This window comes from Daktulosphaira vitifoliae, unplaced genomic scaffold, assembly GCF_025091365.1.
Source record: "Daktulosphaira vitifoliae isolate Bord-2020 unplaced genomic scaffold, ASM2509136v1 Scaffold_3, whole genome shotgun sequence".
In the NCBI taxonomy this organism is placed as follows: domain Eukaryota; kingdom Metazoa; phylum Arthropoda; class Insecta; order Hemiptera; family Phylloxeridae; genus Daktulosphaira; species Daktulosphaira vitifoliae.
In genome coordinates, this window is record NW_026099574.1 from 25,908,275 (window position 1) to 25,930,576 (window position 22,302).

General features: G+C 25.8%; 2 protein-coding genes across 23 annotated transcripts in view; one reads left to right on the plus strand and one right to left on the minus strand.

Moving 5' to 3' along the window:
- LOC126902897 (coiled-coil domain-containing protein AGAP005037) overlaps positions 1–22,302 on the plus strand; it is a 104,261-nt gene that overhangs the window by 46,184 nt on the left and 35,775 nt on the right. For 20 of the 22 annotated variants that reach the window (XR_007703368.1, XM_050680585.1, XM_050680590.1 and 17 more), the window contains 6 exons: positions 417–532; positions 683–709; positions 2,447–2,618; positions 3,895–3,963; positions 6,221–6,419; positions 8,048–8,225. Coding sequence is in view for 21 of the 22 variants with exons in the window: in XM_050680585.1 (XP_050536542.1) it covers positions 417–532; positions 683–709; positions 2,447–2,618; positions 3,895–3,963; positions 6,221–6,419; positions 8,048–8,225 (761 nt within the window). In the remaining variant the exon portion in view is untranslated. The remainder of the gene's footprint in view (positions 1–416; positions 533–682; positions 710–2,446; positions 2,619–3,894; positions 3,964–6,220; positions 6,420–8,047; positions 8,226–22,302) is intronic. The other 2 variants (XM_050680591.1, XM_050680588.1) reach the window with 2 other exon arrangements.
- Positions 8,718–22,190, minus strand: LOC126902899 (uncharacterized). The gene is made up of 5 exons (XM_050680608.1): positions 21,937–22,190; positions 14,450–14,708; positions 14,264–14,369; positions 13,445–13,659; positions 8,718–10,779 (listed from the first exon to the last, which is right to left on the minus strand). Exons 2-5 carry the CDS (start codon positions 14,699–14,701, stop codon positions 9,961–9,963), a joined length of 1,392 nt encoding a protein of 463 aa, XP_050536565.1. The 5' UTR covers positions 14,702–14,708; positions 21,937–22,190; the 3' UTR covers positions 8,718–9,960.

Below are 22,302 nucleotides of genomic sequence, written 5' to 3' on the forward strand. Positions count from 1 at the left end.
TTTATATCGAATAAGCAACGAATTAATAAACAATAATGTAATATTTAAAACAAAATACATCATAATTATTGAATTTTGGAAACATTCTAGTATCCATACAATATTTTATTGTTAAAGATTTTATAATGTCGAAAAATTTTAATTTTAAATAAAATAGCCTTAAACATTCTTTAAATGTCACTTTAATATATTTTTATATAAATTGTAAATCTACAAGAATTTGTGTTTTCTTGTATTAGATATTTCTATTCGTTAATATTATTCGAAAAATGTACAGAATTTATCGTAGAAACTCAATGTATGCCATAATTTAAATGCTGTTTATTAACTAGTTAATAAATGAATTAATTGAAATTATCGGTCTAACTTTTTAAATTAACCTGTGACAATTATATTGTATTTTGGTTATTTTTCAGGTGACGAGCTTCGTCGAGGTAGATCTGCTAAAAGAGATGATCCTCGAAGACATACATTATCCGGTGACCAACATCATAATTATCAACCAGCTCTTACAAGATCTATGGATTTAGAAGTGAGTTTAAACTACGATAAAAATGTCAAAATTAAACTTTAAGTAGTTTTAATTCGTTTATTAATTTTTTTTATTTAATTAAAAATTGCTGCTTAATTGCTTATCGATATATTGCTAATCATTTTTTTCGCGGTTTACGCTGCTTTTAAGATGGGAACAAAAATGCAACGAAAAAAAGTAAGTAAAGTAAAATACCAATGATTGATGATCATCAAGGGGCCTTTTTTTAAATCGTCCGTTCACGAATATATACGTTAAGATTTAGAATAGGTTTATATAGCAATCGTTGTTCATGAACACGTACGTTGGCGATAGGAACATATGAAATATCGAACGGGCGACCGTTTAGAATAATAGAAAGGTTTGACCCATATACTTACCTTTTGGTAAACATATTCACCTAAAATATAGTTTTAAATTTAGACAGCATTTAATTAATTAAACTATTCATTAATTCATTGAAGTAGGTATACTCGGAAATAGAGGGGTTACGGCCACCGATTTTTCTTTAGCTCCCCAAATTTTAAATACCGACTGAATATATATATATATGTATATTATATACTTATAAAAATATTTATTTATAGCACATAAAATATTCATTTATCAAATATAAAATGCATTTAAAAATGCATCCATTAAATTCATTCATAAAATACGATATAAGATACATGTTTGCATTCTATTTTCAAGATAATGTGAGAGCGTAGATTATGTGGGAGATCGTGTCAAGTGGAAATTTAGATTAGGGTGGCCGACCCTAAGTAGTTGGGATTAAGGCGAGGAAGAAGAAGAAGAAGATATAAATAAATGTTAAGAAGATATAAAAAAAAAACTATTGATAACATTTATTATTTACATAAATTATTTATTTATTTATAAAAATAATTAAGAATAAATAAAAGTATAGAAAATAAATATAAAAAATCTTTATTTATATATAACATAATACAATAAATTTATTTTTAATCATTATTTTAATTAATAAAAAGATAAACAAATAAATTTAATTAGATTATATAATAAAATATATGAAGCACTTTATTTTTAGTATTATTGTTTAAAACCATTCATTTATTTAATTAAAAGTGTATTTTGTTTTTTTAAATTTCAATAACTAAATCATTTATATAATTATGACAATTTTTTTAATTAAAAAATGCAGTGCATTTTTTTAAATTTATATTAAGTGAATTAAATTAATCATTTGTAAATATATATTTATTAATAATGAATTATTGATATTACAAAGTAATATATCGATTAAAAATAAATATTTTAAAATTAAAAATCATGAAGTTGTATAACTTTAAAATTCAAAATATTTATTTATATTATTACAATAAATTGAAAACGTTTATTGAACTTTAACGTTCAACATTGTACAATAAAATGTTGACCGTATACCTAACATTACAATAGAATCCGTTTAACGAACGTATACGTTTGTCGAACGGACAATTCAGAAATAGGCCCCCAGAACATTAATTTTATTTGTTTGATTTGGTTAATTCATCAGTATTACAATAATATGGTTACTCTTAGTTATAATGTAGTAAAAGTTTTATTTTATAATAGTATAAAAAAATATACATAATGTATAAATATATATACTTGAAATAAAAATTAAATATTAAATAAGTAAAATTATTGCAAGAATATTAGTTGCATTTTGGTACCCTTTTTCTTGTTAATTGCTATCGGCTAAAATATATTTTCACTATACCAAACATTTAATATCAAAAATTAAGGTCACTCTATAAAATTTAAATTATGATAAATTTTTATTTTGTTAAGCATATATAATAAGCGTGTAAAAAATAAAAGTCTGTTTGAAAATTCTATTTTTAATATAAAATAAATTAAAAACTTAAAAAAGGAACTATTTTAATATTTTTTACGGTTTTATTACAGTCACCTGCATCTAGAGGAGCATATCCTCCAACAACGGGAATGCTGTTTGATGATGATCCTGGTATTATGTCTGAGGTAGAAACTAGTTCTACTGGATTCAGAAGAGGTAACAAACAGAGGAGCTCATTACCAGTGGTCAGAACTCCTTCAAAAACATTGGAACGACCTTTAGGTTAGGATAATTGAAATTCTTGATTTTTATTATTTATATACAATTAAAATAATCCACTAAATTCAAATTAATTACAAATAATTAAAAACAATTTTTTTCCAAGTTTTATGAGATGATTTAAAAGGTATTACATATAATTTATGCAATATAATAATCAAGAGACTAGAGTACTTTAGAGTTATCATTTGTAATATCAATTACATTATTTTATTATATTATTCAGTTTAATAAGTTTTTCATAAAAGTCATTTAAAGCTTCTATTTTAATTTTAATAATTCGTTAAAATTATTTAAAATATGTATTATTTAGAAAATATTTTTAGTGAAATATGATTTGTGTTAGGAAGTGTAATTTATTTTCACATTTTAGGTTCATTTTCTTTTATTAAACATTAAAACATCAGAAAGATAGGAATATTTTGGAAACTCGTAAATCATAACTTTACTATGAACTGTAGCTTTATTACTTTTCAAATACATGTGTTAATTTTAGTGACTAGAATAAATACTGGACATCGTTAAATTTAAAGACTTTCGTTTAAATGGTTTGGTTAAATATTTAAGATTGCCAACAAACTTTTTCGATTTTACCCTTCCATATATATCATATAAACTATCTTTTGACTTCTAAAATGTTTCACTATACTACTAAATATTAATGATGAATTTCCTTGTTTAGTACTATTAAAATACAGTCTATATGAAAATACAATTAATACTAATGTAATAATTATAAATTTCTTGTAAAGCGGTTTACTCATGTATCTACTAAATCATAAAATTTTTACGAATTTAAAAATAAATGATTGTAAACAATATATTTTTTTTTGTACTAAAATGTTAGCTACATGGGTTGTATTATTTAATATGTACATTATTGTACATTCATAAGTAGTGCAAGTAAAATTATTGTATTAAATATTTTCTGTTGAAATATTCAGAAGTAATTTACATTGAGAGATAAGTTTTTATCTCAATATCATGATTTAGAGAAATAATTAACGAATTTTGGTTTATGTCATATAACAATGAATATTTTTAATTTCTTGAATTCAAATTTGATATATTGATTTTTACTTTAATATTAAATAATCCTGTTATTTAAAACAGTTGAAATGTGTATTTAAATACAGTTGTCACAACCATTATAAATCTAACAAATATTAATTAAGTTCCTATCATTACCGTGTAATAAAACGCATTATCATACTCTTTTTTTTACCAAAATAATTGTCATCTTAAAAAATGTGAGCAATGGTAATTTATGTATTATAAGGTTTTCCGGTGTTGAATGAGGAAATGGAATTTCATAATGTGGTGGTGACTTACCCTCGTCAAAGTTTAGGTGAGATTATGTTCATCTATGTTGTTTTTCATTATTTATTTATTTATTTACAATTTATTTATTGCTAAAAAAAAATTGAAATTTCACATTCAACATTTAAATCCAGGCACAAAATACCTCCATTCTTACCTGCATTATTATTTTCATGTTCAAATAAATATTTGTGATGAATCATACAATTGGGGTCATCGTCTTTTAGATATTGCATGTGATTCACTTTGTTATAATTTACCCTGTGTTTGTCAATGAATATTTTATTTAAGTGGTATTACAAGACACTGTTAATTTTTTTCTAGTAATATACAGAGGAATGTTTTATCCGTAACCACTCGACTACACCTAAAATAATAGTAGTAAAATTAAAAAGTATTAATTTTGACTTTTTTAAATTATAATTATAGTTTTAGGAGTAATCGAATGGTTAACAGTAAAGCCTTCACTCATTCTTTTAATACTAGCAATTCAATTTCTCTTAAAGTAATGATTATGTTAATAAAATTATTTTTGTTTAATTTTTAAGTTTCTTATATTTTTTGATTTATCAGTTATTAATTCCTCTTTAATTTAGTATACCTTATAAGAGTCTTAACTTTATTTTTTAAATAACAACATATGTATTTAATTATCTTACAAAATAAAAAATTATCTAATTAAAAAAATGACTAGTCAGTAACAAAATTTCAATTCTTCATTTTGGAAGTTATTACTATTTTAAAATATAGACTGGTTGGGTTGGGTTGTAAGGGCATGGGGGCTCAACAATATGTATCATTAGATATTTCTCGGCTGTGTCACTCCTCCAATCTAGATATAAAAATAATAATAACTTAATTATTTAAATTATTTATTTATTTTTTAATTAATTAAATACTTAATTATTTCATTTTTTGTTTTTGAAGTTAGTTTAATTTGTATGTTGTCATTAAAAAATGAAGTTGTCACCCTCATAAGGTATAAGGGATAAATAAAAAAGTTAATTATTAACTGATAAATCAAGAAATATATGAAAGAAAAATCCAAAAAAGATTTTATTAAGATAATTATTATTTTAAGAAGATTCGACTGGCTAAGGTTAAAAAAATTATTCTGGTTATATGATTCAAGTATAAAATTATTTAAAGACACATTTAGTTATTAAATGAGTCTTTGCTACTAAATATGGAAATGATGCTTTTTTAAGGCGTGCAAAATAATGTCCACATTTCATTGTCAATTTGATAACAGACATATTTTGTGTAATTAATTTAAATTTATATAGAGTGTTCAAAAATTAAGAAAACAGTTAAATTGTGACAAACTATGAAAATAATAGAAACCCTTTTCCTTACTTACTGAACACTCTATATAAATTTATAAACACACTTTAAAACATTTTTATTGCTATTGATGGTTTTTTATTTATTACTCAAAAGATGTATTTGACTAATTGAATATAACAAAAAATAAATAAATAGCTTTTTTGATAATTAATGAGTAATTTTAAATTATTGGCAGCCGCAAAGTAAGTTTTAATAAAGTTCATTAAAAATGTGCTAATTAAAAAAATTAATCTTATTATATGTGTAATATAAGGTGTTCAGCAAGTAAGGAATCTGTTTTTTATTTTTCTCATTGTCGATTTCAATTGTAACGATTGATCTATTTCCTTACTTACTGAGCCTCTATATAGTGTATAAGTATACTGAAATGTCTTTATTATTTACTTTGATAATCAGTTGTCTCATGAATAAAAGTTATTTAAAGTTTTTTGTCCCTTATAATATGATAAAGTAAAGAGAAAATAACGTTCAAAGGTTGGGATTTTTCAAAACCGTGTATTCAAAATTAAATAATACCCATTTTATGTACAGCTCGTTTATTTATGTCTGGTATAACGGATTCCAAAATTTAACATATATTTTTTTTGTACTGAGACAATAGTTTTAGAAACCCAAACATTCCTTTCATCCAAAAGAGACTATTCATTACTTTGTAACTTGTTCATCACCATTTTACCCTCCATATTTTTACTTAATACCTCTCTTTTATGATTTAAAAAATTTATCAACAAAATTAATTATTTTATCACTTTTTATTCGTGTAAAAATATAAAAAATAAATACATTTCAGAAATGTTTCTTCTTAAAAGAAGTATAGGTATTGGCTGTTAAAGAAATTTACCACTGTTGTTTAAGTTTGCATGATTTACTTAAAAGTATTTACAAATTATCATTAATTTAAAATAGAAGCTTAGTATAATTTAGGTTTTTTTTTCTAGGCTTAGTATTTCTTCAATACCGAAGTGAAACAAAACGAGCTCTGCTTCCTAACGAGATTACATCCATTGACACAGTAAAAGCGTTATTTGTGAGGTCCTTTCCGAAACAGCTAACAATGGAATACATGGATTCTGCTTTAGTAAAAATCTACATACACGACTCGTCTAAGGATATGTTTTATGAGTTGGAAGATCTTAGGTATGTCAAATTTTAAGTAATTAAGTGTGCTTAGACAAAGATGGATATTTTACTGTCTATGGTTAACATTTTTAATTGTATTTTTTAAATTTAATATATGATTTTTAAATTAATTTTTGATAGAGTTCAGAAAAAAAGAATAAAATAAATACCCTAAATTTATTAATGTCTGAATAGATAATATGCATTCAATAATATACACTCTAGAAAAAACCTGTTACACCCGTTTGTTATATGTTTCAATTATACTTAAAAGTGCTTTGTTAGATGAAGCCTTTGTTAGAATTTTTAATTTATTTAATATATTAAAAAAATCAAATTTTTGATGAAAATTGTTTTTATTTAATAATTACTCTGTTTTGTTTTAATCTTATTATTTCTTCACGCGCAATTAGTGACAATGCATAAAAATTAAGTTTATTCACACTACTATTTCATGTTTAAGATGAGATTACTGATCGTCAAAATAAAATAAACTGAACTTTAACTAAGTAAGATTGAACGTAGAAGAAGACTTACTTTAATTAAAAGAAATAATTACTGATCGTTTGTCATATTTCACGTAATTCACATTTTTTTAAAAATACCATCAAGTATAAATAGACGTTATGTAATTGGGGCCATGTATATTTAGAATATAAAATATAAAAACGATCAAATTTCGTTGGTAGTAAAATCAAATTTAACAAAAACACAAAAAGTATTAATAGAGAATTGAACTTTTTTCAATTTCTTTTCGAACTTTTATGATTTTATAATTATGTTTTTTTATATTCTTCACATTAGTTACTAACAAACGAGAACTTAAACATAATAGAACATTAAATGTTAGTTGATGTATTTTTGGCGAGAAAAAATCAAATACAGAATATGACAGGTTTTGATTTATTTTTAGTCATGATTTAGTTAAGTGCACGTGCATCTGTGGCAGTTACGAAAATATTATAATCTATATAATGTACTATACTAAAAGTTAAAACATAAAATAAATGTAAACGTCACAACTGTAGAAGCTTTTAACGTTTCATTTATTTTTACAAAAAATTAATATAAAATCAACTTTAAAGAATCTACTTTAAAATGCACACATTTAATACCAACTATGTAATATAAAATCATTGAATCATATTTTAATTAATGCAGTTCCCTAGGTGAATTAATTCAAAATAATTTTTTAATGAAATAACACTTGCAATAAGTTTACATTAAAAAAACTCATATGCCAATTAACTCATTTTAGTATATTTACCTTTTTTTAATTATTCCAGGTAATGCAAAACATTTATGAGAATATATATATTTATATCCTCGTCAATTTAATTATTTACTTAGTAAGGTGTTCCCTATAAATCTCATGAGAACGCGCATTGTATTCACCACAATTGAGACTCTTGAGTTTTTGGGTTGAAAATCTTATTTATTTTTCTTAAATACAATTTTTATTATATTTTATTGCTATTTTTATTAGTATTTCATTTTACCCAATATTTATCATACCAACACATAGGTAGTATTTGAATAGTATTTTCCACTATAAACTTTATTTTTAATCATTAACGATAATATATGAATTATTTATTTTTATAAGTTATATAAAAATGAATAACCATATTGGTGTTGTTTTATAGGTCACATTTGAATGATATCCGAGACAGGTCGGTATTACGACTTTTTGAATCTGCCGAGGGAGGTTCTTTACCACAAGGATTAACGGTAGCAGCACCCACTTGGGATCAAGATCAGTCCTATTTCAGTGAACCTGAATTTGACTCTGAATATCAACACCAGCACATACATAAAACTAAGGTATTTATTACTTCAGCTGGATTTCATAAAAACTTTATAGCGTGTTATTATGATTTCCTGAAGTTTTTGAGCAATTTATTTTCTCTCGTTTCTAAAAACACTGAATATATTAAGATAAATATAATCTTCTTTAGACGTTAATTAATTAATTAATAGTCTTGTTTTTTTTAAATTATTCGCATTAATTAACTAATTTTTGTTATTTTTGGCAGTGAAAAATTGTCGTAAGAATTTATAACGTTAATGTATTGCGGTAATGTAATTTCTCACGCATTTATATTCACGATAAAAGCATCTGTTCTCTAGCGCTAAGTTCATGAGTATTATATGTTTTAAAAAAAAACTTCTAGATGAAATAAGGTAATTCACACTAAAGTGGTAGGGATTTGTATATCCAGATACTTGTGTGCATTAGTGGTGTGTGTAATGTTTGAAATATACATACATATTTAAGATGAAAAGGTACCACAGTATCTATTGTACAATTGTTTTAAAATATTATAATTTTAATGATTGTGTATTTGGTAATATTACATAATATAAATGCTCATCGTCATCATGATACAATAATAGGTATGTAAATTACAACAGATTTTTATAATATAAAGAGCAGTTTATGACAATACATATTATGTATTGCCATTAACAAGTTAACAATACAAACAAGTTTTATAATAACAGTTAATTAAACAATTACTGTTATTTTACAATGAATTACACTTGTTTTTGTTAGTACATAAATTTTAAATCTATTTAATTTAATTAAAAAGAACATCCAACGACAAAAACCCAAACTATTTTGTGTTTTTCTTTTATTAAATTAATATTCATGTTCAACGTCCTCTCTAAAAGCATTGCTTGTGCCAGAGAGGCCGGTAAAGCAAAATACATAGCCCAGAACAATAAATTCGAACACACATGCGTTTCCGACTGAGCTATGTAAGTTGCCTATAAAAAATGGTATTTTTAAAAAACAGTAATAACCATAATAATAATAACATAAATTATATCAATAGTTATTAAAATAATACTTAATTTATATATACACAGTAACTTTATCACAGCTATATAATCTACTATATTTACAAACATATACACATATAAATTTAATCGAAGAATTTTGAGCGTTTAGTTGTTTGTGGCCGATTTACAAAATTCAAAGAAATATTGTATATACTAGTTAACCTAAAATCTACTTAACTAAGTCATAAAATTAAGTAATAAAACATTATAAATAGTTAAAAAAAAAATTCTAAAAAGACGAACAATCTATGAAATCTTTAAATAATTAAAAAAATAAAATAATTAGAGTATAATTATTAATCCTCAAATCCAATGGTGTGATAATTTCCCTTTATCGGTTGATTGCCTAACCGAAGTACTCTGTGCTTTTTTTTAAATAGGTTAGGTTACGAAAATGTTATTATTTAAACATCTTGAGTGTTAACATTGGCGTTTTCGTTTACGGCTACCAATATAGGCAACTAAATTATCTTCTGTGAAAATATGAATTTGTACATTTATAAACAAAACTATCCTTGCAGAAATTTTAGTTACACTAAAATTATTATTGGCCACTTGAATTATTATTGATAGATTTAAAATTATTTAAAATGTTATTACAATCTATGCTTCCTTAATATTATTTGTACAAAACTCATTACATAAATAAGTGACTCGTGATGGCTAGAATAGAGATTATTTTTTCACTTAGTAATTAATGATCAAGAGGATTTTAGAAAGAATAGCACTTAGGCTGAGCGGGCGTGTAAAGGGCTCCGTTATAAAATTGTTTCTTCGATTTCTCCCAAGATATTATAGTGGCTTCGCTAAACGGATCTGGAACACACGATCTACATATTTCAGCCACTTTGTTGACTTCCCATTCGGCGGGTTCAAGTCTACTAGATTGAAGAGATTTTCGGTGTTTAATTTCGTAATATCTACCAACTCTACCATTACGGTCTCCGGTTATTGGTATCCATCTTTTATTCCGTTCTTGGTCGTCCGTTTTTACTATAACTTGACTTTGTGTACCACTGAAGCTTGTCGTGTTTCTTTTATACTTACCACCGCTTCTTCTCTCTAAACCGTTTGCCAGATAAAATTCATCAAAACTGTCCGATTTGAATGGTGAGTAAAAATCATAAAGTCCACCGTCGAATAGATTTAACTTCTGGTGTTGTTCAATCTGACCCTTATTCAAATCTTTAATTACTAATTCTGATACAGGCAAATTATGATCACGTTGACCGTTTATGAATCCTTCGCCATGTGCTAAATGAGGAGGTAGAGTTGGTTCAGGGGTAGAAGGAGTTTCTTCTTCCGCCTCATCATCTGCTTCATCGATTGCCGGATCGTATCCGTGGTGGAAATTATGCACGTGATGATGTTTATGGTCATTATATGCTTTGCCTGCGGTCAGTGCTGCTTTGTAGAAGGATAGTAACGTTAGTTCACCCGCATAAGCTGCGCCACCCGCAGCTAACTGATGATCCAAATATTCCCTACCACTTATAGCGATACCTCCACCAACGATAAGCTTTCCAACCATCTGAACAATAAAACAAAAAACAATACAATTAAATCAGTATATTATAAAATAATGATACTATAACGTATAATAAATACATAAATATAACATTTTTATTGAACTTCAGAAGGAATAAAACATAAGGTGTCAACCGTTTTTCAGTCAAAAACAGCCCGTTTCTGTCCATTAGTACGACAAAATTATTGATGTGATAAGAATTCTGAAAACAGATCTGAATTCATCATCATGTCACTGAAGTATCGGTCAGGCCACTTATGAAGTAAAATTCATTAACTTTTTTTTTTATAGAAACCAGATCAGTAATTTTATTGTTTCATTATAAATTTTTGTTATTTTTAAAATATAAATTCCTGGAGCAACATTTTTATGTTGACTTAATAGAATTCAATTTTTAATATTTGAAATCAAATTTTTTAGGATAAATTTCATGAAAGATAAATATAATTCGTTAAACTGGATAAAAAATGTTCCGTTTCATACTAATAATCCAATAGATACTTAGAATAAATAATGTACTAATCTAATGAACACCATTCGTTTATTTCTTTTTAATTTCTATGAATAGCGGTTATATTTATAAGTTTGAACGGTTTCTAATAAGAGATTCATTGTAATGATAATTTCGGATAAAAATTTTAAAAATATATATCTAATTAAATTTTTTTATACTAATAGTTTGACATAGAAATTTATATAGCATTCATTTTTTCTTATATACATTTTTAGACAAACTTTAGTGTAAGCACAACAACGAAACAATTCTTTATTTTCTAAACAGAATATATTGTCACATTTTACACATTAAGTTCTAAAAATATATTCAATCGGCTGTTATTGTCGAAAATTTTATGATATTGTTTTATCTGATTAAAAAAACAATCAGAATGAAACATTTCACTCCGTATAAAATTTCAGGTCACCGACCTGAATACAACTTTTATTTAAACATTATTTCATCAAATATTTATGAGTTAAAGATATTAACTCAAATCGAACAGATGGATTTTTTGTCTTATTATTTTATTTAGCGAAGACTCTACAGAAGAAATTTTAGTTTCGACAATGGGAGTTTTTTTTTTATTTGTTCGCCATTCTTCAATATTGGTTTCAATTGTTTGATTTTTACTCGAGGCTTCGATATATATATATAGATTATAAATCATATTTATGCCTGACATTAAAAAATAAAAGTCATAAAATTGGTTTTTCTTGTGAAAACACCTTGGCAATTCACCTTTATATTTTTAGTCGTTAAAAATGTATCATTTGAACTAATATTGTAGTCCCTGGTTAATTTTTGTTTTTTTTTTTTAAGAAGCTTATTAAGGATTACTTAAAGCCCTTTGAGTATAGCTACATATAATTTTACATAACTATTTTTTGAATATTTGTTATGTTGAGATGAGTATTTTTGTTTTAAGGACTTTTTATAAAAGTAGTAACAATAACACTAATGTTTATACTAATTTACCAAACAAAATTACAGAGAGTTAAATGTCAATTTACTGTTTAATGTTTTAAATGTACAAATGCATGTACATAATATAAAATTACTTTTATATTAAATATTAAAAAAAATTATAATAACCTTTTAGTGGTTGTGTTTGTTACTTAAATAATGCTATATACATAAATGATACCATCTGTTTGAAAAGCGAAACGTTTAAATTGATCAGTGGCCAAGCAATTAAATTAACCAATGTAAAACCTTTATTTCCTTAAATCATTTTTTTTAAAGAATTGCTTGCATTTACTAAATAATAAATATTTTATGTGAATCGTAATTATATTTATTTATGAAATAAATACTTTATATTTATTAATATATTCTGTATGTCTTTTTTCATTTTAAAAGTTTTGAGTTTTATTATGATAAAGCTAAAATATTTTTGTATCACTTGACTGAAATACTATCTTACACTTATTTTTGATAATAATGAAATGTGGAAAAGTCCTAAATCAGTATTTTGTCCGAATAAAGAAATATCCCGCATTATAATTTTTAAATTAAGTATTGTATGAATGTATTTTTATACACTTTTTATTATCGTGTTTATATTTTTCTTATTTATAAAACTATAAAATAGTAGCTGAGCATAACTAGTATACATTTTTTTTCATTTAATTTGTTAACTTATTTGTTATAAATATTGTACTAAAATAGTTATTTAAAAGCGATTATTGTTTTCACGTTCTTTATTATGTTAAAAAAGGTTTTAAAACGTACTCTATTTTAGTTAAATAAATTAATTTTAACGTTTAATTTATTTGAATAAAACACTACCAAACTAAAACATGAACTTTATTTTTAGTTCATTGTACATTTTTGTATAATAATCTTATTTTGTCTAAACAAATTGACTGCAGAAGTTTTTCAATTTAACTTGATGTATAAACCATCACTTTGAAAAGCGTAAGAATAGAAATACAAAGAAAAGGATCCTCTGTTAAATAATAGTCATTAAAAGTGAACTTTTTAAGTTCTATTATTATTTATATATACCGTCTTCAAGTTGGCTCGCCAAAAGTTAACATAGCTACCTTAGAAATATTAATGTAATGGAACTATAGAAGGAATTCCTATCTCGTTAGTTGTATTTTCATTCCTATTTATCCATGATTGCAAAAAAATATATGAAACGTACAATTAATTTATGTTACTCACCAAGTTGTAAAATCCTCGGCCCACTCTTTCAGAGTTTATCCAAAGTTGCCATTCACCGGTGTGTCCATTCCATGACTGACAAACATGATACCATTTGAATAGTTTTTCTGGATAGTTCATTCTGTAGATTGTGTGTCCATTAATAGCCAAATTATAGTAAGTCTTCTCGGGTGAGTTTTCAATCCAAGAATAGATAAGTCTATGTTTACCAGGTGCTGGAAAAATGTTCAAAATGTTCAATTAATTATTGAAATTAATTAAAATGTTTAATAAATAATATCTACTTAGTTCTATTAATTGAAACTTTTTTTATTTTTTCCATAACGCCTATCCCACTTTGTATATAACGCAACATATAAAATATCACTACCTATTCAGTACTACGTTTTAAAACTATTGTTCAAACAATATTTTGGTGTATTTTGAGGCTCTTAAACTTTTGTTCAGTTTATATAATCTGCCTTGGGGCCTTAGTTAATATCGCTGTCAGTGCCAGAATAATTTTGTGGTTTGTTCATGTTCTACTAAAGAAATACTCTTAAACTTGCCTCTGTTTAATTTACCTACGTGTTCATCGATCAAATATTACTACTATAATTTGATTACTACTATTTGAATACGTATACCATGGAACTTCTGATCTACTGGTCTGATGTATTCTCTTTAACAATATTCATTTAAATGTCAATTTACGTCCAACCGAATTACATATTATAACGAAGCGAAATTTATTTTGATTTGAACACTCAGAGTGGTTAGTAAAGAAATTGAATTTTATTCTATTTCTTAATAGAGTAACAGTCATTGATTTTTACTTACATGAATATGAAAATATTGGATGATCATGAGTGTAGTTGAAGATATTGTGCCAATGACATAATGTGAACTCTTTAAGATCGGGAATTTTCGATTTGTATACTATGTACTACGGAAAACAAATTTAAAAAGTGCATTCATAAAAGTCATAAGTTATTAATAGATGTTTATTAAAATAGTGTTTATTACCTGAGGTAAATGTGTACCTTGCGTGAACACGGCTTTATGAAGATCACAACCCTCTGACTTGTAAAGACTAGTGCTTTCACCATTGGACGTATACGCTGGAGGAGTTTTGAAACCAATTGTATACTTGAGTGGATAAGATCCTTCACTCCATTGGTATGGTTTGTATTTATATTGAACCTTCCAATGCTGCTCTGTTTTAACGACCAAGAAGCTGGCCACCAAAGATATTAATAATGTACGGGATATTTTCATTATTAATCTGAAAAAAATGATATCAAAATTGTTTGTACATTAACCTTTCGAGTATAATATAAAAAAGTTTACTTAATAGTATTCTAATTTAACGGTTTTAATCGAATTCAATATAATTCATAATCTAACAAATGATAAATATTGAACGGTTTAAAGTAAGTGATTTAAAGTTTACCTTCGACTTGTCTGATTCGGCAGTATTTATTGAAAAAAAGTTTTCTAAATACATCGAAAGATCGCGGGTAAGTTTGTTTATTTAAGTCGTCAACATCGAGAAACCGCCTAAAGCATTTGGTGCACCTGTTTAAGGTTCATTTCATTTATTTTATAGCGTTACAAAACACTGCCTTTGTACTTTTACTAAGGTAGATTTATTTTATTCTCTAATAGTATAGCGTTTTTCAATTTAAAATAACTCATAGTTTTCATCTTCATACTATTATATTTATTAGGAATAATTCATAAGGGTTTAAATGAATATATTTGATATTTATTTACTTTTCAGTATACATATTAAATTCCTATTAGTTTTTATGGAATTTATCGAATTTTCAACGAAAATAACGATAGAAGTCATTAGAAAATTGTAGAAATTCCAACAATATATACATATATTTTTTTTAACTTTTATTTAAAAAAATGCAAAAATAGCTATTTTAGCGGATAATTTTTATAGAAAAAATTTCATACCTCACTTCAATATTATGTTATTTTTATCCTTCTCTAATAAGCATAGACCAACGAATATACTATAAAATAAACTGGAAAAAAATCAAAATGTTCTAGAAATTGAACCACAAAACATTAAAAAAAGATTTTATTATCAAATAATTTTTCATAACATGGTCTATAAAATGATTATCTTGATTTTTTTACAAATTATAAAGAAAAAAATTTAGTGTATCAAAAATTATAAGATTTGACAGAACATAGTGCAACACTCTGTATACAGGCTGATTCTTTTAATGCTAGACATTTGATTTTTCTTAAAATGGAATTTGTTTTATTTACAGTTGCATATGTATATCTCTCTATTTATCTGTTATAAAATATTCTTTATGTTCATCCCTCGTGTCTTATAAGAGTGCCAAATTTATTTTTATAATGGCAATATACCTGTTTAACTAGCTTACAAAATAAAAAATATCATCAAATTAAGAAAATGACTGGAAGAAGAAAACGATTTTAATCCATTATTTTTGAAATTATTACTATTTTAAAATATATTATGGAAATAAGGGGTAGATATGACAATATGTATCATTAAACATTTTTTAGCCGCAGCTCTTCTCCCGTCTAGGTATAAAAATCGAGTGGGGCTATTTATATGTTGCTATTTGAATAAATAAAGGTGGCATTCTAATAAGGTATGAGGGATAAATATAAATAACTTTTATAACAAATAGATGAAGACGCATGTGTAACAAACAAAAGTAAAAAAAATTATTATTCTAAGAGATATTGAGTGGCTAGTGTCACAAGTATCACACTGTGTAAGTAAACACTTTTATCTACTATGGATAATGACACGAGTAGTTGTCGTCAATTTTAGACTAAGTCGATTTTGATTATTTTCACTTATAATGTCGTTACCCGCTAGAAAATTGAAACTCGTCTGGTTTCCCAGAGAAGATTTACATCAATATAATTTCATATACAACGGTTGTTGACAGTTTTAGGAAACGTGAAAAATAGAGTTGCACCATAAATATATATCTCCACGCGAAATAGGATATAACTAAGTTATATAGACGTGTCGCACTGTGCACACAAAAAACACCGCTGTGCCGCGCTAAGTACACTCATCAACATTGACTTGACGTTTTGTAAAATACGATTTGTGATTTTGCACACACACATTTGCAGTAATACAATAATAACACATAAACAAAAGACCCACCCGCTGCTCGCGAAGGTCTTTTTCCCGCACCAGTCCAGACATTGCAGCGGCGGTACATTCGATGTAATTTTTTAGAAACAACGGCATTTTCCAAGGACCGTCGGGTGCGTATGTTATATAATTATATGACGTGTATGTTGTCTGATGTGTTCGCCAGACGAGAGCCAACAGCAGTCCGGTTAATGTTTCTGATCTCTCCAATTTCAGTAATAGTTGCAAATGTGAGGAAAATCGCGTATTGCGCAAATTTATTTCAAAAATATCAGTTTTCTCTACAAAGACTGCTCGAGGTCACTGGCGCCTAGTAATGAACCATTTATTAGATTCCAACGCAAAACTCATTGCTGTGATGAGCTTTTAATCTCGTGTACAATCGATTGTTATGTTTATAATAACACGGTTTTTCTGTAGGATTATAACTATCACGACAAAGCCGATGTGATAAACAAATATAGTAAAATCGTGAACGCGTGTAAAATAAATGTTCATTAATAAAAAATTTATAATTAATCCCGTTTTTAGGAATAATGCTTCGATTTTATTGCAAACGCATTAACTGATTCGTTTGGAAATTAAATAAAATAAATCCATATAATAAAAATTGATCTCTTTAGGCTAATTAATTTAAAATTAAAACTATATTTAAAAAATTTAACTCAAAAAGCCACATTAAAACTATAAAACTAAATAAAAACGTAAATAATTACAACGAACTTATTATAAGGGACGCAATAGAAATATTTAAAAATAAGAACAATTTAATTAACCTTGGCTTAATGAAAAATTCATTATTAAACTTGTGTAAACTGAAAAAATGTGATAACATTATTTACTGATAACGTCACTAGGGGTCACTAAGGGGTTTTTTTTTCCGGTCGAGGTGTTGGTATGTGTTTAGTGTTGATAATAGTAAAATTGTTTCCAAACTACGTATCCGCAATTTTTAAGTTTTTTTTTTGTGGTTTTTGAGTTTAATATTTTTTAGTTTTAAATTAATAATATTTTATATATAGTTTTAATATTAAATAAAAAGTAAATTCGGACAATTTTTTCAAAAACCCATAAAAAAATCTGAGCTAATTTTTTGTCTGCCAATATAAAAAATTATCGCTATGATATGGCCATGGCATACCATAAATATAATTATTATTGAAACCGCGTTTTTATTTAGAAAAAATTCTATAAGACTACCCGTTCAAATATTGATATAAAACTCGGCGAGTTTTTAGCTTTTTATTTTTATTATTATTATTTTTTGGGTAAACCTTAAATAACATTGACGTCTTGGATTTAAACAAATACCGGGTCTTTTCCAACCTTATATTTTAACAAAGGAAATTTCGAATAAACGTGAAAATTGTATTCGGTACTTAATAGTGCATGAATAGGAGAAATGTAGAAAAACTTTTTAAATAAAAAAGTAGCAAAATACTCGGTATTCTATGTTGACCTTTAGATACTAATTTTATTTGTATGTTTGGATGAGTAAATAAACCAGTCCATAAACAAGTCCATACTAACAGTACTTTTAATTAAATAGATAAAATTTTAACAGAACTTTAATTAAATGTTTTCAGTTTTTAACGTGACGTTGAAAAATAGTAATTAAATAACTGCCATTTTATTTGTAAGAATATATTCGTTTCATAATCGCGTCAATGATTATGTAGATTGATTTTGTAATCTACTCAACAACACAATAAAGAAAATTTAGCTTTTCATTTTTTAACCATCATTGTTTAAGATGCCGTTTTGTTAGAGGTTATAGCAATGACTTCTTTATTTTTCTAGACAACATAATTATCACTTTCAATTATTCCCCATGGCGTGAGCCATAATATCATCACTATCAGGCCATCATACACCTTTAACGACAAATTGCTATTATATTACTTATATTCCATTTCAATTAGTGCAAATTCATTTATATCAAACATGAATGCAATTATACTTGGTATCCGGTAGTAGTGACAATAAGAGACCGTTGGTGTTTCATCAACGCTACCGAGTTTACGCAATTGTCTTTTTACAATGAAATAGAAATGCCATACCTAAAAATAGGACATATAATTCCGTACAATGTTTGCGATGGATCGTTTAGAATACTTAATTAAAACACGGTAAGCAATTGTTCACTGTAACCCAACCTGTATTTTGCATTATTAAAATCGTCTCTATTTACTTCTCATTTTGTCATGACTAGCACTAGAACATAAACAGTAATTGTTTTAATATTTTTTCGTGCGGTTGCAAAAAATAAAACTTGAAATTTATACGGAACTGGAAATTTTCATTTTTATCAGATTTCAAAAATTTAATACCGTCTTACTAAATTATCTCACGTTATCAAAATTTAATTGACCCTAATGAGTACGATGGCACAGTATGATGTTCTATTAAAAAATCATTCGTAATAACTAAATTAAAACAAAAGTTAATTAAAGTCGACAAGATTACACGATTGAAATATTTTTAATTATGTATAACGAACCAAATATTATACTAACACATTTCGGGTTAAAAGTATTTTTTTTTTTTTTAAAAATTCATGACATTTTTCAACTTATTTAAAATAGTTCTAATCGTTTTTTCTCAAACCTAATATTAGTTTAATGTTTTTAATTTTGATGGAATTCACAATTTTTTGATAATTTTTACAAGGTAGAACATCTTTTTTGTGTTGAAAATCTTTATTGTTTAAATGAATAATAATAGTTATGTTTTTATTTTGTTGTATTGAAAGAAAACAAAAGATAATTTTGCAATTATGACAGGTTAGCTCTAAAGAATTATTTTTTCTGTCGAGGTGACTAGAAAGACAATATTCGGGGTTACCTTTATGATATAAGGACACATGTTAATTGGTCAGTGTACAACTAATGTGGTCTAAATTTCCACGCGATTGCGACAATTACCNTCGTGTAACCTTTATGATATAAGGACACATGTTAATTGGTCAGTGTACAACTAATGTGGTCTAAATTTCCACGCGATTGCGACAATTACCCAAGTTACGATTTTTTGGCCACTGGCGATCAATTGTTTGTAGTTACAAATATAAAAGACGATAATGGAATAAAAATAATGTTTTGATAAGAACAATATACACGTGCTCGGTTAAGTATCTATTAATACATTTCGATTAAGTACGTGATTCGAACGAACATTGGATTATATTTTATTGTTATTATTATATTTTCATTATTATTATTGTTGTTATTGTCGGATACCAATTGAAATTCTATCGGATTTACCAATGTAATAGTAATATATTTTACAACAGTGGTGTATTACAGATGTAATATGGCTAATGAGTGCTACATCGCAGCCTTTGGCATTTAAGTCTAAAACTATATCGAATTAACATGACTTCATACTATTTGTTAATATAGTTCAATGTCTCGGTTTGATCGGTAAACTTATAAATTTTCTTCGAGTTTTTAAAAAACGCTTGCTTGAAAAATAGTCAATTTATTATAAAAGTTTAATTCTACAGCTTATATTACTTATTATTTCGACTTTTCGATTGAAATGTTTGAAAGAAAAATAACTTTTAAAACTGTTCACGTCATAAATATAACATATTTCTATTTTTATTTCACTTTCTTCCTCGTTTATATTTAATCTAATCAATTTTTGGACTATTAGTCATTTGTTTCGAATTTCTAATTAAGATAAAGAAATACAAGTTTTGTTAAATGTTTGAAACAAAAGCTATGAAAAATAAGAAGATTTATAAACTAAAAATCGCTTTAATCATAAATATTTTTAATAACGAATAAAAGTAAATAATTAGATATTTAAATGAAAGTTCAACTTTTTATATGGGAATATCTTTTTAGACATTATCGTTACGGAAACCATCAAAAGTTCATAAAATTTATTTACTAACTAAAAAGTATCATTAATGTTACACTCCTAATTTTATGACAAATCTTCAAAGATGTGCTACCTCGTTAACTTTTCTTTGCATTAAAGAACATAAGAAAGAAATAAAAAGTGAGAGCCTTATAAAAACTTCATCGGTTTGAAATACTGGATTATATATTTTATTATTCAATTATCCTTTTAATGGTAAAGACTGGATTATTATTATTTATCTGATAAAAATTTCTTCTAAACACTAATCCAAAAGTAATTGCTGTGTAATTTATAAGACATTCGATAAAAAATTATTACGATTATAACGATAATAAAAAAAAAATCGAAAATTCTAATTTATTAGTTATGAATTCCTAATTAAATGTATATTAAATAGAAAATTGTTTACTAAAGTGTCGTAAAATTTAATTAATTAGTATATAATTTCTAATTTCAAAATTGTCGTTCGTTCAGAGCACTACTTATCATGTCGCCATTGCTTGGATTTCATTAAATTAGTATATTCCATTAAACCTTGATTTCGATAAAGTTTAGAGGATTTCATTAATACAAATTGATTCACTTTTTTTTGCTTTCAGCTTTTTAAATCTATTAGAGTTATTATAATTGCTTGATTGTAGTTTCTACTTTTTATTTTACATCAATTAAATATCAAGTAATCACATTGTATGTAATTATTAATACAAAAAAAAACTGTTTTAAAACCCAATTTTAAATATTTATAGATCAAGTGTAAGATTCTCAAAACAACATATTCGTTACAAATAATCGCTACTGTAAGCTTATAAAAGTTGTGTCATTTTTTATTAATACATATATGCTTTCAGTGTAATAATTCTTCTGTGAACAGTTATCTCATTTTCTTGGTCCAATAACTTTACAACTATCATTTAAAAATTTTCTAATAAAAGAATATAGCGATCTTGCTATCTGATTGATGTATAAACATGAATTCATGTATGATTCACATACACACTTGAGTGAACATTTTTTACAGCAAATAAATACACATCAAATTATTTTTTAAACTGTCTAATTTTGTCACGCGTTTCAACAGAATATTTTTACGATCGCACTGATGAAATAAATATGTTATTGTTTTCAAACAAACCTGATGAAAATGGCATAGTTATTGTACAATTTTAAAATATTATTTTTTCTATGATTTTGTTTGTAAAATTCTATTTTCGATCTTCTAGGTTGTTATAAACATAAACATTTGAAAAGAAAATGTTATAATTTTCGATTGTGTTAATTTTAAAGTATATAAACTCTAAAATTGTGTTTGTTATCCAAAATAATAAGTAAAAACATAAACGAAAATACTTGAAAGTTTACCTCACCTCCAAATATTTTTTTAACTCTGTATATTTTTATTAATTAAGTTAAAGTATAGATTTCACTTGTATGTAATCTGTAGCAAAATTCAAATTTGAAAAAAATATTCACTTACTTGATCGATAAGTGTTCACTTATTTCACTCGATATTTTCGGTTTGTTTGCACTACGATTTATTTCCTACAACATCCAAATCGATTTAAAAACTAAAAAAAATCTGTATTTCAATCCGATAACGTTGCGATTAACGACAATTGCAACGGCGGAGCGATTGTAGACAATTTGCGTGTGTGCGAGAAGAACACTGTCGAGTGTCGGAAACCTGACTATGCGGTTGACGGTTCTCCCGGCGAATTCATTGGTTATGACGGCGATATAACATGAAGAGTATATCCCGTGGTCAAGCAGAAGTTAAAAAATATACTGTAAACGGGAGAAGACTGCTTTCTCCGGGAGATGTGTGTAAAAAAAAGTAGAATAA

What these genes read in the sequence shown, in the direction of transcription:
- LOC126902899 (XM_050680608.1), bottom strand. Translation starts at nt 14,701, where the DNA reads ATGAAAATATCCCGTACATTATTAATATCTTTGGTGGCCAGCTTCTTG. An exon ending in AAGGTACACATTTACCTCAG is followed by an intron (nt 14,370 to 14,449) that starts GTAATAAACACT and finishes TGTTTTCCGTAG; the next exon opens with TACATAGTATACAAATCGAA. An exon ending in GCCGAGGATTTTACAACTTG is followed by an intron (nt 10,780 to 13,444) that starts GTGAGTAACATA and finishes TTTATTGTTCAG; the next exon opens with ATGGTTGGAAAGCTTATCGT.